The sequence below is a fragment of the Pan troglodytes genome, chromosome 3, assembly GCF_028858775.2.
Source record: "Pan troglodytes isolate AG18354 chromosome 3, NHGRI_mPanTro3-v2.0_pri, whole genome shotgun sequence".
NCBI lineage: Eukaryota > Metazoa > Chordata > Mammalia > Primates > Hominidae > Pan > Pan troglodytes.
The window spans coordinates 47,508,973-47,524,798 of record NC_072401.2 but is presented as its reverse complement, the minus strand read 5'-3'; the positions used below and the strand labels follow the sequence as shown (position 1 = coordinate 47,524,798).

General features: G+C 44.2%; 1 protein-coding gene across 1 annotated transcript in view; it reads right to left on the bottom strand.

Moving 5' to 3' along the window:
- Window positions 1–7,273: 7,273 nt before the first annotated feature.
- The window catches only part of SCD5 (stearoyl-CoA desaturase 5), a 169,477-nt gene continuing 160,924 nt past the window's right edge, over window positions 7,274–15,826 (bottom strand). Inside the window, exons 4-5 of the mRNA XM_001141318.6 lie at window positions 14,323–14,555; window positions 7,274–9,252 (exon numbers count right to left, since the gene is read on the bottom strand). Coding sequence (XP_001141318.1) covers window positions 9,062–9,252; window positions 14,323–14,555 — 424 coding nt within the window. The 3' untranslated portion in view covers window positions 7,274–9,061. The remainder of the gene's footprint in view (window positions 9,253–14,322; window positions 14,556–15,826) is intronic.

Genomic DNA, 15,826 nt, shown 5'->3' with positions numbered 1-15,826 from the left:
TGCTGCTGGGCGCTTAGGATACAACTGTGCACAGGACAAATGAGGGCCTTGCCTGCCTGCAGTTTCATATTTAACAGGGCAAACAGAAGATGAGACACAGAAATACTAAATTGAATTTTCTTTCTTTTCTTTTTTGTTTTTTAGAGATGGGGTCTTGCTATGTTGCCCAGGCTGGTCTCGAACTCTTGACTTCAGGAGACCCTCACAACTTGGCCTCCCGAAGTGCTGGGATTACAGGTGTGAGCCACCAGAACTGGCAGAGTTTTCTTTCTGCATTGTAGTACAGTGCATCTACCCATTCATTCACTCATTCATTCATTCAGTAAATTTTTAGTGAGCACATCCCACCTCTCAGGCCTTGTCATGTGGGCAGGGAAAACACTGGTGAAGAAGACAGTCATGGTCTGCATGGCTCTTACATATGAGTTGTGAATTATTAGCATATTGTTTTGTAGATGCAGCTGTAATAGATTTATAAAATTGAGCCAAATATGGTCACAACTAGGTGTAGTTTGGGAAAATACTTCCTGATGAATCTCCCTCCTTTCTTCCTTCCCTCCTTCCCTCCCCCCCCACCCTTCCTTCCCTCCCTCCCTCCCTTCCTTCCTTCCCTCCCTCCCTCCTTCCCTCCCTCCCTTCCTCCCTCCCTTCCTTCCTTCCTGTTGAACAAAATTTCAGAGATTTGAAGTGTTTTTGCAGATTGGCTTGTGGAAGTTCTACAATACCACCAGTGGTCTTTCAAGCCTGATATGCTTTCATTTGATTTCCTTTTTGATGCAAAAGAAATTTTTAAAATGTACTAAAATCAGTGGCATAGAAATTGCAGTAAGGGATGTTCTCAATTAGAAGTAACCCATAAGGGCTGTATATCCATGAGCCAGGAACATTCGTCTATTTAGCCAAGTGGAAAGACAAGTGAGACGGGGGTTAGCAAAAAATAGATAAATATGCATACTTTCAAAAGAGTAATTATATTTTTACACCTCTTCAAGCTGTCCTATTTTCTCTGTCTCTTTTTTATGTGGCAATGCTAAATTTAAAGCAAATGGAAAAACAACCAGACTGAATGTTACAACAAAAGATATTGTATCAAACAAACTAACCAAGACAAGTTTGTTGAGAAGGTTTTAATTAGTTGAGCTTCGTGCACGCTCAGCCAAGTTCTAGTATGCTGCATAGAACTTTGGCAGACAAATCACTATGGCATGTGATGGTGACTGACCTTACTTTGAAGCAAATTATTACTTCCAAGAATTATAATGCTGCAACTTCTTGGACATAGCAATGCTCATTTTAAGGACATCTTTTAGATAGAAATTTAAGAAACAAAACAATACAAAGCAAAACAAAAACAAAAAGTGATACTGTTTAGAACTATCTAGCCATCCAAATGGCATGCCATGAATATCTACCAGCTTCATGATTCTATGTCAATCTACAGCTGTTTACATAAAGAAAGGCTTTGACATGGGGCAGGTTAGCTGAGCAGCCCTCGGCACAATGACCTTGAGCCTCTTCCCTGCTTTTCTTTTCTTTTTTTTTTTTTTTTTTTTTTTGAGATGGAGTCTCACTCTGTTGCCCGGGCTGGAGTGCAGTGGCGCCATCTTGGCTCACCGCAACTTCTGCCTCCCAGTTCAAGTGATTCTCCATTCTCAGCCTCTCCGGTGGCTGGGATTACAGGCCCGCACCACCACACCCAGCTAATTTTTGTGTTTTTAGTAGATCCAGGGTTTCACCATGTTGGCCAGGCTGATCTCCAACTCCTGGCCTCAAGTGATCCACCCGCCTTGGCCTCCCAAAGTGCTGGGATTATAGGCATGGCCACTGTGCCTGGCCAGCTTTTTTTCTTTTATGGGACATAACGCTGGTATAGCTTCTGGCCATATCTTTTGCTTGGGTAAAGCAGAAGCTTGCATTTTCTAAGCTTGTTTGTTACTGATTCCCATAGTTTTTAATAGAAGAAGAGAACAAAGCAGTCACTGGTTCTAGTTCTTACATACATAGATGATGGAACAGAGGTTTTCAATATTTTTCCTTTGGCTGTTTGTCTCCTAACAAGGTAACAATCCGAATATTCCTCTGTGGTGTAGAGGTAGGCCAAAGAATCAGGTAATGTATAAACAAAACTACGTCAAAAAGGACTGTCCATTTCAGTGTCTTAAGACTGACCCAAGCCTCTGGCTTCAAATGGATTGAAAAGGTGGTGAAAAGGGCCATTGCTTAAAGATTTTCTACATAGAGGCAAAATCAAGATATTCACTGTTGGCTGGGCATGGTGGCTCACGTCTGTAATCCCAGCACCTTGGGAGGCCGAAGCGGGCGGATCACCTGAGGTCGGGAATTCGAGACCAGCCTGACCAACATGGAGAAACCCCATCTCTACTAAAAATACAAAATTAGCTGGGTGTGGTGGTGCATGCCTGCAACCCCAGCTACTCCAGAGCCTGAGGCAGGAGAATCGCTTGGACCCAGGAGACAGAGGTTGCGGTGAGCCGAGATTGTACCATTGCACTCCAGCCTGGGCAACAAGAGCGAAACTCCATCTCAAAAAAAAAGATATTCACTGTTAATTATTTGAAACCATCCAGGCCAAAATACCCACTTTGAGATCCTTTGTCCACTGGTTGGCCATGGTGCAGCTGTGTGCACATTCTAACACACTGACTCAAAGAGTTTGGATCCCATGTGTTGCAAATAGTTCAGTCTAGCAGGAGCTGTGGACAACAGTGCAGATAGATGTGCTCATTGGTTGGCACATCCGAAATAAGCACTTTATGATGCTAGAAATGAAAGTGCCCTTTAGTTCCGAGGAGGAAATAGAAGGCACTCAGTCAGCTCTGATAGAGCCATTCTTGGATTCATGGGCAGCAATTGCAGGGCCAGGAAGGAGCTGAAGTGAATCTTCCCTATCCCTCTGCCTCGGGTGTCAGAACCTGTTTACTGGAACTGGAAGACATTGCCTACATTGCCTGAGACAGGCCTTCCCTCCTCTTGCTTCTGATGTTGCAGAGTAGAAGTCAGGAACTTTTCAGAGAAGGAAACTGAATCCAGAAAGGCTGATGTTTCTCAAGGCCACAGAGCTGGCCGGTAGCAGAGCTGGGGACTTGAGGTGAACTTGAGTTGGCTCCACTGTCCCAGGCTGGCTCCATGAGTCTGCCATGACGCCTGTGGGACACATGCTGTCTTTGAGACATTGGAGATCCCGGTTAGCTTAGTTCATCTCCACCAATGCTCACATCATGTACTTTATAGGGAGCTCCCCCGACCCCACGCAGCAGCTTGGCCACACAGCTCAGAATAAGAACGCACCCTTACACACAGCTCCTGTGTTTTGCGATACATGTGCTGTGAGCACAGGCTTATGTGAAATCTGGTCATAAAACTACAAACACACCCTTGCTGTGGTGGGCCCAGTCATTTTGTCCACCCACAGCACAGGGGTTGCCAGCTCTGTCTCACAGTTGGTACCTCTAGAAGAAAGCAACTTCTGAGACTTCTGGCCGGGCATGGTGGTTCACACCTGTAATCCCAACATTTTGGGAGGCCAAGGCGGGCAGATCACCTGAGGTCAGGAGTTTTGAGACCAGCCTGGCCAACGTGGTGAAACCCCATCTCTACCCCCAACAACAACAACAGAAATCCGGGCATCGTGGCATGCACCTGTAGTCCCAGCTACTGGGGAGGCTGAAGTGGGAGGATTGCTTGAACCCAGGAGGTGGAGGTTGCAGTGAGGGGAGGTTGCAATGAGCTGAGATTGCGCCACTGCACTCCAGCCTGGGTGACAGAGTGAGACCTTGTAAGAAAGAAAGAGAGAGAGAGGAAAGAAAGAAAGAAAGAGAGAGAGAGAGAAAGAAAGAAAAAGAAAGAAAGAAAGAGAAAGCAAGCAAGCAAGCAACTTCTGAGATTCAATGGTAACATTGAGAGTTGCCTCACAGAGGATTGAGAACAAGTGGGGAGGAGGGCAGCTATTAGTAGATCCCTAGTTGTGAGGGATTCAGATGGCTGGTTGAAGGTAATGCCATCTTTTTTCCACAGTAAACCTAGGCCAGCAGCTGTAAGGAAGGGTACTCTTTTGCAGGGCAAAGACTTCACAGCCCCAGCTAGCCCAGGCTGCTGTTAGCTGATATTTTCCTTTTGGATCCTGTGAAGCAGTTACAGGCAGGATGCGGCTGACTGTTCTTCCAGATGGGGAGTCGCGGCACCACGGGGTCGGGGGGTGAATGGAGAGGGAAAGAAGGCTGTGTCGGAGCCCACAGAAGCTGCTGGGACAGCCGGGCTTGTTGCCCTGAGACAGGCCTTCCCTCCTCCTGCTTCTGATGTTGCAAATGTAGAAGTCAGGAACATCCTTGGGGTGGGATGGGGGCTTCGGACTCTACAGTCCACAGGGAAGTAGCAGAGGGAACAAGGAAAGGAGTTTCCAGTTCATTTATAGCACATCCTTGACGTAGAGGAAGGGGAAGGAGTTTGATTAACACCCTAAGCTAAAAATGGGAATTTTTTTTTTGAGACAGAGTCTCACTCTGTTGCCCAGGCTGGAGTGCAGTGGTGCAATCCGGCTCACTGCAAGCTCCGCCTTCTGGGTTCAAGCAATTCTCCTGCCTCAGCCTCCAGAGTAGCTGGGACTACAGGCATCTGCCACCATGCCCGGCTAGTTTTTTGTATTTTTAGTAGAGATGGGGTTTCACTGTTACCCAGGATGGTCTCGATCTCCTGACCTCGTGATCTGCCCGCCTCAGCCTCCCAAAGTGCTGGGATTACCGATGTGAGCCACCACACCTGGCCAAAAATGGGAAAATTTTTTAAGAAAGGATTATAAAGGTTAGGAGATTTCTTTCAGCCACTGAGAACACAACTGGTTTTCAGTCCCCTTTGTAATTGGGGACAGGAGTGAAATGGACAAATGAACCTCACAGATAATCCCCAATGCTTACTCTCATCCATGAGTTTCAACCTCTCCCCTCCACAAATCTATTCCAGGTCCTGATGAGCTGACTGAAGCATAGGGACATTGCAGGCCAGACCTGTCCTTTGACACAGGTGCGAGGCACAGTAAGGAGGCCAGGGGTGCAGAGGGCCACGCGGAGGCCTGGAACTGATGGAGGCACACGGTTGCAAAGACTCCCCAGAATGGCAGAGCTGGACAGGTTAACCCAATCCAGTTGGTCCTTTACGGAAAGTGAAACCAAAGTTCCCAGAGGTTAGAGCCATCTGGTTAGTTAGCAAAACCAGGCCCAGAAGCTGGCTCACTTCTGGTCTATGGCTCTCTGCACCATATCCCAGTCTCTGGCTTGTGTGTGGGGCATGCTACTCACCCTCAACTGATGTCTCCCGGGGCTCTGCAATGCCCCAGGCACTGGGATGAGGCTTCCGGATTCATCTAATACACATAAATGTTGCTCTTCCTGTCGTGTAGACAAGGACACTGAGGCTCAGAGAGGCTCCGCAGGCTAGTAAATGACAATTTCATATGTCATATTTCAGCCTTAACCTGAGTCCCAGGTAACACAGCCAGTCAGATCAAGAGTTAGAGTTCAAATCCAGGTCTCAGGACTCCAAGTCCAGTGCTATTTCTACTACCCCATTAAGCTGTAGAGCTTTCTGTAATAATTTCTCTCATTAAATTGTTTTTCATGATGGGTTATATTTAATTGCTTTATTGCATTTTAGGAATGCACAAAATATATGCAGATTTTTTAAAACCAAGAACATTCTATCCTTCCAGCCTCAGTCTGTGTTCTCCCATTCAGATTCACTTATTCCCTCCCACTCCCAATTTTTGACCTTCTATGTCCAGAAAGGATGAGTGCTAACTTGAGAGGTGTTTCGAATTTGAAGTCAGGCATATGAGAACACGCCCGACTCATCTCTGTTGCTGTGGTCGAATGTTAGGGCTGAAGGGGACCTTAGAGAAGAGTCCTCTCTTTTCAGAGAAGGAAACTGAATCCAGAAAGGCTGATGTTTCTCAAGGCCACAGAGCTGGCCAGTAGCAGAGCTGGGGACTCGAGGTGAACTTGAGTTGGCTCCACTGTCCCAGGCTGGCTCCATGACTCTGCCATGATGCCTGTGGGACACATGCTATTGGAATTGCTTTCCCTGGGCTCCCCTCACCTAGATGCAGGGGTGGGTGCTTCTGAAATAAGCCTTGTGGGGATGAGGAGATTAAAGTCTGGACATGGGGGGACCATTTTTTTATCTTAAACTGAAACTTTCAAACAATGTATCAGTCTAAGGCCACCTTGGATAGGTTTGGGAAATAACTCCCAGAGCTACTTTCTGTTAAGATGCTGCTGAGACCTGAAAGGAATGTTAACAGGGAAGACACTAGTGCAATCTAACCTTTGTCCACCTCTTCCTCCAAATCATTCCAATCCGAGGTCATTCATGGCTCTGCTGCAGAAAAAAAGATGGCACTCAGGTTCAGAGGAAGGAGATTCTAGATTTATTTGGTCTAGCTGGGAAATACCCTCCTTTTGTAAAAAGATTCCAAATAGCTGTTCCAAATGTCATCTTTTTGACTAATGGACAAGTAAGTAAGTTTAGTACTTTTAGGAGTCAAAGGTTCACATATACATTCCCAATGAAGGGCCATTTCACATCATGCTGATACAAACTTATCTTGGAATGTGACTACCCTCCACCTGCGCTCTATACAAGGTCTTAGCAATGTGTGACTGGGATATGAAGCAGCTGAAAAATGCTACGGTCACATCCAAAGGGTCCTTACATGATGTGATCTAGCCTGGTACCCATCAATGGCTAGAATCCCACTCAACTGCAGACACATTAAGAAGCTTCTACCTGACAGTACAGCCACAGCTGCTTTGGGGCAAAAGATGGGTGGAGACTTTGGTGGTGCAGAGGTGAGATTGAGAGACGCAGGACTAGAGTGAAAACAGGAGTCCATCTCCCCCACCTCTGGTAACTATTGGTGGGGCCTGGAGAGGGGAAGGTGTCCTTCATGCTCCTTTGGGTGACATATAGGAGTAGATTCCCATTTATCATCTATAAGCACTCCCAGTGGCTGCTGGTGAGTGAGAATCAGGGAACAATACCACTGGGAGTTCTAAATTCCAAATAAAACTTGCTGGCTTCCTCTGGCTGTTGCCTAAGGCCGATAGGATAGGACAGGCCTGGTCTCAGGGGCTGGTCTCAGGGGCTGTTGTTAGCCCAGAGCCCAAATCCCAATGCGAGTCATACAGTCATCATGACACACCAAGCACTCTGGAAAGAACATTCTCTAAACAGCACTGAAGTATCTGGACAAGAACACCAATGAATTCGTAATCATTTATTGTAAATCACTCACAGTTTACACATTATCAGTGGCAAAATAACACTGTTAAACACCTACTGGATGAAGAACTTCATTGTGACTATTTCCAATTGCCATCATATCTTTTTCTAAAATTTAAAATTTAACTTTTAAATCCTACATCTTTTCTGAAAATATCTATCTTCAAAGTGCTCCAATACTAACACTATAAGCCCTTTCTTTTGCTCTAACATCTAACACAAAGGGCACACTGTCCCATTAATTCCACATGCACTTTACAAAGCAACTTCACACACAAATTTTTTTGATCCAGAAGCTACATAATGATCACTTTATATTTTGCTACAAAATTAATGAAGGCTGCATGCAGGTGAAACATTAGTAGACACGGAATTCTAGATAACTGTTGGTTCTCAAGATCTGATGGCCTGATGTGGAAAATTAATATGCTTATTTAGCAGAAGTAGCTAAAGTACATGCATCAGTGGCTGGGATCAATTAGAATATAAATTAGGTGTTTAAACATTTAAACGAGAGCTTAATTTGAGCTTAATTTGATGTCTGGCATGTCAGAGTTATACACCTTTAAGATGACAATAGCAAACAGAACAAAATCAAACATCTAAACAGGCATGATTTATAAGGTGGGCTGGGCATAGGGCTCAGGACACAAAACGAGCTGGGCAGTGAACAAATCTCTCTTGAAACAAAGACAGTAGAGCATTAACAAGCTGTAAACACAGCAAAAAAATAAACAAGAGCCATTTCCTGTATTCTCATTTTTTTCAGTTTTTGATTCTCTTAAGCAAACAATAAAACCACACACACACAATAATTACAAAACAGAAACATTCTTTAGTTACCACATAGATCCCCCTTCTGTCTTCTACCCTGCCTCTCTGCTCCTTCAGATGGTTGTTTAAAAGCAATGATGGGTTAATTGGTAGAAAAGAAAACAAATGCTCTCCTGAACTACACTGAAAGAATATTACTTTCCTTCATCCTGTCAGGGTTAGCATCATGTTCAAGCACATGACAACGTATATTTGACGTATTTTAGCTATAGCGATTAAATCACATGTCCACACTCTAATGTTAAATCGTAGTAATATTGTCTTGAAAAGTTTTTTAGGCTGGGCGCGCTGGCTCCCAGCTACTCGGGAGGCTGAGGCAGGAGAATGGCGTGAACCCGGGAGGCGGAGCTTGCAGTGAGCTGAGATCTCGCCACTGCACTCCAGCCTGGGGGACAGAGCGAGCCTCCGTCTCAAAAAAAAAAAGTTTTTTTCGGCAGGGTGCGGTGGCTCACGCCTGTAATCCCAGCTCTTTGGGAGGCCGAGGCGGGTGGATTGCCTGAGGTCAGGAATTCGAGGCCAGTCTGGCCAACATGATGAAACCCTGTCTCTACTAAAAATACAAAAAAATTAGCTGGGTGTGGTGGCAGGCTCCTGTAATCTCAGCTACTCAGGAGGCTGAGGCAGGAGAATTGCTTGAACCAGGTAGGTGGAGGCTGCAGTGAGCTGAGACTGCGCCACTGCACTCCAGCCTGGGTGACAGAGTGAGACTCTGTCTCAAAAACAAAACAAAACAAAACAAAAAAACAAAAGTTTTTTCATTGATAATTGTATTTCAACATTATTTTGAGATAAACAAAAACATTCCCAAACCACATTGATTCGTTCCTTCCCCACCCTCTGCCCCCTCCCACGATCCAATGTACAAGAGAGCTATTGTAACCAAAGCCATGAACCGAGGTTGCAACGGCAGACATGTGGGATGGCTGTTCCAAGTTCAAGCACTGCTGTCTCCAGTCCTGGCCTTCCGGGCCTCGATCATCGGCTTGGTTGCCCGTTTGCGGTCAGTGGCCAGCCCCAGCCAGCACATGAAATCAATGAACCAGGTGGTTGGGTTAAAATTTAAGCCAAATTCACTCGCAGAGTAGTCAAAGGGAAAGGTGTGATGGTAATTATGGAAGCCTTCACCTGGAAGACAAAGCGGGCATTGATATAATTCAATCACCACCTCTCTGCATAGATGTTTTGAATCACCTATTTTTTCAGGGTTTACCATGTGCAGGACATGGTGTCAGCCTCTGTGAGGAGCAAAAGACTTGGTTACTGCCTCCAAAGGCATTGACTTAGTTAGCTAGACAAACAATATGAACAGAAAAAATAGCAATAAATCGTCACAAGATTAACTTTCCTATGTGAACTGCAGACATGATACCATGACCTCAGAGCTATCCTTCTTAAGGTAAATGCTAAATGGCTGATAACAGATCATCGTTTTGATGTACAACTGTTTTTAAAAAATAGTCTCTGTGGGCTGGAGTGATTAAAAAATCCTTTTTTGGAAGAGCTCAAGAGAGACAAATGAGAATCATTCAAATAGGTAAGTAAATTAAATATCTTTAAATATCTAGAATGTACTTATATATTATTCTACCCCTTCCAGTGGCCAGTGGGCAGCTTTTACTCTTTCACTTTTTTTCATGTAGCTTTTCTTTATTATTATTATTTATTATACTTTAAGTTCTAGGGTACATGTGCACAATGTGCAGGTTTGTTACATATGTATACATGTGCCATGTTGGTTTGCTGCACCCATTAACTCATCATTTACATTAGGTATTTCTCCTAATGCTATCCCTCCCCGCTCCCCCCACCCCACGACAGGCCCCGGTGTGTGATGTTCCCCACCCTGTGTCCAAGCGTTCTCACTGTTCAATTCCCACCTATGAGTGAGAACATGCGGTGTTTGGTTTTCTGTCCTTGTGACAGTTTGCTCAGAATGATGGTTTCTAGCTTCATCCATGTTGCCACAAACGACATGAACTCATCCTTTTTTATGGCTGCATAGTATTCCATGGTGTATATGTGCCACATTTTTTTTAATCCAGTCTATCATTCATGGATATTTGGGTTGGTTCCAAGTCTTTGCTATTGTTAATAGTGCCACAATAAACATACGTGTGCATGTGTCTTTATAGTAGCATGATTTACAATCCTTTGGGTATATACCCAGTAATGGGATGGCTGGGTCAAATGGTATTTCTAGTTCTAGATCCTTGAGGAATTGCCACACTGTCTTCCACAATGGTTGAACTAGTTTATAGTCCCACCAACAGTGTAAAAGTGTTCCTATTTCTCCACATCCTCTCCAGCACCTGTTGTTTCCTGACTTTTTAATGATCGCCATTCTAACTGGTGTGAGATGGTATCTCATTGTGGTTTTGATTTGCATGACTCTCTCACTTTTTTTAAAAGATGTACTCATGAGAGCTCTCATGGCTTCTCTGATTTGATTTTTTAAATTTCTTTTACTTATTTTTTAATTGACAAATAAAATTTGTATATATTTATCATGTACAACACTGGGTTCTGAGATATGTATACATTTTGGAATAGTTAAATTGAGCTAAGTGACATGTGCATTACCTCACACACTTATGTTTTTGTGGTAAGAACACTTAAAATCTACTCTCTCAGTGATTTTCAAGAATACAATACATTGTTATTGACTGTAGTCACTATCGCCATGTTTTACAGTAGACCTCTTGAACTTGTTCCTCTAGTCAGACTGAAAATTTGTACCCTTTGACCAATATCTCTCAACAACCCCCCTGCCACAGCCTCTGGTAACCACCATTCTACTCTACTTCTAGGAGTTCCACTTTTTTAGATTCCACATAGAAGTGAGATCGTGCAGCGTTTGTCTTTCTGTGCCTGGCTTACTTCACTTAGCATAATGTCCTCCAGGTTCATTCAAGTTGTGGCAAATGACAGGATTTTCTCTTTTTTAAGGCTGAATAGTATTCCATGATGCATATGTGATACATATTCTTTATCCATTCATCTGTTGATGGACACTTAATTTGATTGCACATCTTGGCTACTGTGAATAATCCTGTTTAAACATGGGAGTATAGATATCTCTTCAACATCCTGATTTCATTTCCTTTGGATCTATACCCAGAAGTAGGATTGCAAGATCATATGGTAGCTCTATTTTTAATTTTTTTGAGCAACCTCCATACTGTTTTCCATAATGGCTACACTAATTTACATTCTCACCAACAGTGTGCAAGGGTTCCCTTTTTTCACATCCTCACCAACACTTGTTATCTTTTATCCTTCTGATAATAGTCATTCAAATAAGTGTGAGGTAATATCTCATTGTGGTTTTAATTTGCATTTCTCTAATGATTAGTTCATTTGATTTTCATAAACAGCTTTGTTGAGATAAAATTCACTTACTGTACAATTCACCCTCTTGAAGTATACAATTTAATGGCTTTTAATATATTCACAGAGTTATGCATCCATCACCACAATCAATTTTACAACATTTTCATTACTCTCCAAAAAGACCCACATGCCTTAGCCATCACCCCCAACCGCCTCCTACTCCCTCCCAGTCCTGTTTTCTATCAGTGTAGATTTGCCTATTTCAGACACTTCATATAAATAAAATCATACAATATGTAGTCCTTTGTGACTAGCTTCTTCCACATAGAAAATGTTTTCAAGGTTCATTCATTTTGTATCAAGTATCAGATCTTCATTCTTTTTATTGCCAAACGGTATTTCATTATATGGATGTACAACATTGTACGTATCCATCCATCAGTTGATGGACATTTGTGTTGTTTCCACTTTTAGCTATTATGAATAACGTTGCTATGAACATTCATATACAAGTTTTTGTGTGGACATATGTTTTCATTTCTCTTTGGTATAAATGTAGGAGTGGAGTTGCTGGATCACATAGTAACTATTTTTAACTGTTTGAGAAACTGTCAGACTCTTTTCTTACTTCTTAAGTGGCTACTAGTCATCACATAGTTCTCCCACTGACCATGTTTAAAGGATTTCGCTCTATAACGAGTACCTCAAGATGGATCCATCTGTGGTCTGCAATTTTCTTTTAAATTTATGCCATCCCTACCCTGCACACCACCTCCCCCCCTCATCATTTTTAGTGTTTTTCCTGGATTAAAGAGCGGTATGGAAAAGTTTCTTCACCCTATTTTCAGAAATAGACATTATGATGTACTCCCCACTCTACTGCACAACTGGATATGGCAAGAGCTTTCCAAGGACTTTTGGGAGGCAAACTGTCTGGGAGTCCAGTGTTGACCTGGATAGACTTATAACCAATACCTAGCTCCTTAGGGCCCATGTCATGGCCATACTGCTTGAGTTTCCTGGCCCATCCATCCCTACATGGTGATGGACCATCTTGTCCCCATTTCTGTCTACTCACAGAATCAACACTGGCCACGGCTTCCCTCATTACAGTCCTTTCAGAAGATGCAGGGCAAGAGGAGGGGAAAGCCATAGGAAGGGTTGGGGCACTGCCCCTCCTGTTTTCCAAGGCACTTTCTCCCTGCTTATGCAGTTATTCCCTGGCTAAATGTAGTGTTCACTCCACCTTCTATTGCTGCCATCAGTGCAAGTTGACAAGAACTTTGGGATCCCTGGGGTCTGAAAAACAGATGGCCCTAATGAAGTGATGCAGAATCTCATCACTGAGTGACACAGAGACCATTTCTACTTAACAGTAGGAACTTTCCTATGTTTGATCTCTGTGCTCAAGGCTCAGCTTACCAAGAAGTCTGAGTTGCTTCTACAAAGGTAGAGCTAATATTTCTTAATCACCTTGCTTTGACAGGTATTAACTCCTTTTAGCCTGAGGCCTCTGAAGTAACTGCTATGATTATCCCTGCTATGATTAAAACGAGGAGATAAATGCAAAGAAGGGACAAGTAAGTTGCCTAAGAACACATGACTAGCAATAAAAGCAACATCACGGGCCGGGCGCAGTGGCTCACGCCTGTAATCCCAGCACTTTGGGAGGCCGAGGCGGGCGGATCACGAGGTCAGGAGATCGAGACCATCCTGGCTAACACGGTGAAATCCCGTCTCTACTAAAAAATACAAAAAAATTAGCCGGGCGTGGTGGTGGGTGCCTGTAGTCCCAGCTACTCGGGAGCCTGAGGCAGGAGAATGGTGTGAACCTGGGAGGCAGAGCTTGCAGTGAGCCAAGATCACGCCACTGCACTCCAGCCTGGCAACAGAGCGAGACTCCATCTTAAAAAAAAAAAAGCAACATCACGAAGGCTTGTTTCATACAAGCACTGGTAGGAACACTCTGTATCAACTCATTTAGCCCTCTAATGACCCAGGAGGAGGTAAGTGCTAGTATTACCCCCACTTTACAGATAGGGACACGAAAGGCAGAAGAACGAGTGACTTGCCCAGAGAGTAAGTGGAGGAACCAGGACTCAACCAAAGTCACTGACTCCAGAGGCCTCGCTCTTAACTGTTTCATGGTCCCGTGAAATGCCAAGTCTCATTCCTTCCCATGTCTTTGTTTGAAGGCCTTTTTTCTTAAGCTCTGCCAAATGATTGGACAGCTGAGGCTGTCAGGACAGTTTGAGAGAAGAGTCAACTGCTGCTTCTCCTTTAGAACATTTCCATGGTCATGGTGAATAACTACTAGTTACTGATCACCTACTACGTGCCAGGCACTGTACTTAGCAGTTTACATATTCCTGTGACGTAAGCATTGCTAGTCCCATTTCACAGATAGGAAAACTGTAAATCAGAGAGATCACATGACTTGTCCAAGAGTCAGGATCCTAAAGCCAAAGCTCCTCTGGCAGGCCAAGGAGGGCAGATCACTTGGGGTCAGGAGTTTGAGACCATCCTGGCCACCATGGTGAAACCCCATCTCTACTAAAAAAAAAAAAATACAAAAATTAGCCAGGGATAGTGGTGGATGCCTGTAATCCCAGCTCCTCAGGAGGCTGAGGCAGGAGAATTGCTTGAACCCAGGAAGCAGAGGCTACAGTCAGCCAAGATCGTGCCACTGCACTCCAGACTGGCCAACAGAGTGAGACTCTATCTTGGAAAAAAAAAAAAAAAGCTCAAGTTCACTGAACTCCATTCCACTCCACTGCTTCTCTTTACTGATTCCACAAAACTACTGAGAGGCCAAGAAAACCTGGGCCACCATTCTCCCCATTGGCCCTCAACACCCCTACTCACCAATGGCACCCAGAGCGACGAGTGGGTTCTGCCGAGGGCTGATGTGCTTGTCATAGGGCCGGTTTCCATACATGTGGGCGGCGCTGTTGACCAGCCAGCTGATGTTGAGTGAGATGGTATAGCGGAGAATAGAGGCCAAGAAGTAGGAATTCCACAGACTCTCTCCCCAGATGTACCAGGGCACCAGCGTGGGGACCACAAAGCACATGAGCACCACGGAGATCTTATAGTACCTACAGGGCAAGACACCATATCACCATGAGGACCCGCTGATGGGAGAGGGGATGGGCTGAGCAAGTCACAGGAAAAGTCAGAAAAAAGCCCAGGGAGAGAACTGTGCCAGTCAGCTCCTTCAACGCTTTCTATATGTGGAAGCCTGTTGTGTAGGGGTCACAAGACCCATATACCTGCAAGGGCTAGGCAGGTAACATAAATTTGAGAGTTGGGACAGGTAGAATGCTATAGGAAGTGGTAGGCCCTGTGGCATACCTCAGAATAACTTCAGTATAATCAACACTGTGCTGGCCAAACCCATATATCTTAGAGCTACATTTATCCCACAGGCCACCAGTTCAAGATAGCACCTAGAGATTTCTTTCATCAATCAACCTGATATTCAGGTTTTCTCAAATAATTTTGAGAAATAGTTAATGCTTCTTAAATAATTTTAGGTACATAATTCTGTACTAACTCACCTTGGTAAAAAGGTAGACAATCTTCCACCCAAAAAAAAGTTCTCTGTCCATCAGAGATTATGTTCCAAACCAGCAAAAAAATAATAAGTATAGAAACAGGCATGGCCACATAGAAAGTAATCATTAAGAAGCAAATCACCCATAGTTTGAGTTCTGGACCTATGTACCCAGCAAACATTTACTGAGTACCTGCTATGTGCCAGACCCTGAGTGTTACTGATACATGAGCTAAGTGCTGGCGATACAAAGACAAGTTAGGTGCAGCCCCTGACCCAGGCTTCAGCCAAGTGGAGCCACTGCTCACCGCCCTCTTGCCATGCAGGATTGCCTCTATGCAGGGGCAGGAGAAGGGCAGGAACATCAAAGTAACTGAAGCTACCTGTTGTTCATAGTGTGTTCCTCCTCGGCCTCCCGCAGCCTAATCAAGCTTCTGGAAGGCCTCTGTTAAGATGCATATGTATCAACTGGGAGTGCAGGCACTGTGTGAGGGCATGAAATTTGGTAAGTGGAAGACTCTGACTTGAGTCCAAATCTGATTATATATGTTGAACATGCCTCTTTTTTTTTCTTTCTTCTACTGTATGGTTCTTTTTAAAAATTTTTAAGTCCCAGGATTCATGTGCAGGACGTGCAGGTTTGTTACATAGGGAAACGTGTGCCACGATGGTTTGCTGCACCTGTCAACCCATCGCCTATTTATCCTGATGCTTTCCCCTCCCTGCCCCACTGACAGGCCCCAGTGTGTGTTGTTCCCCTTCCTGTGTCCATGTGTTCTCATTGTTCAGCTCCCACTTATAAGTGAGAACATG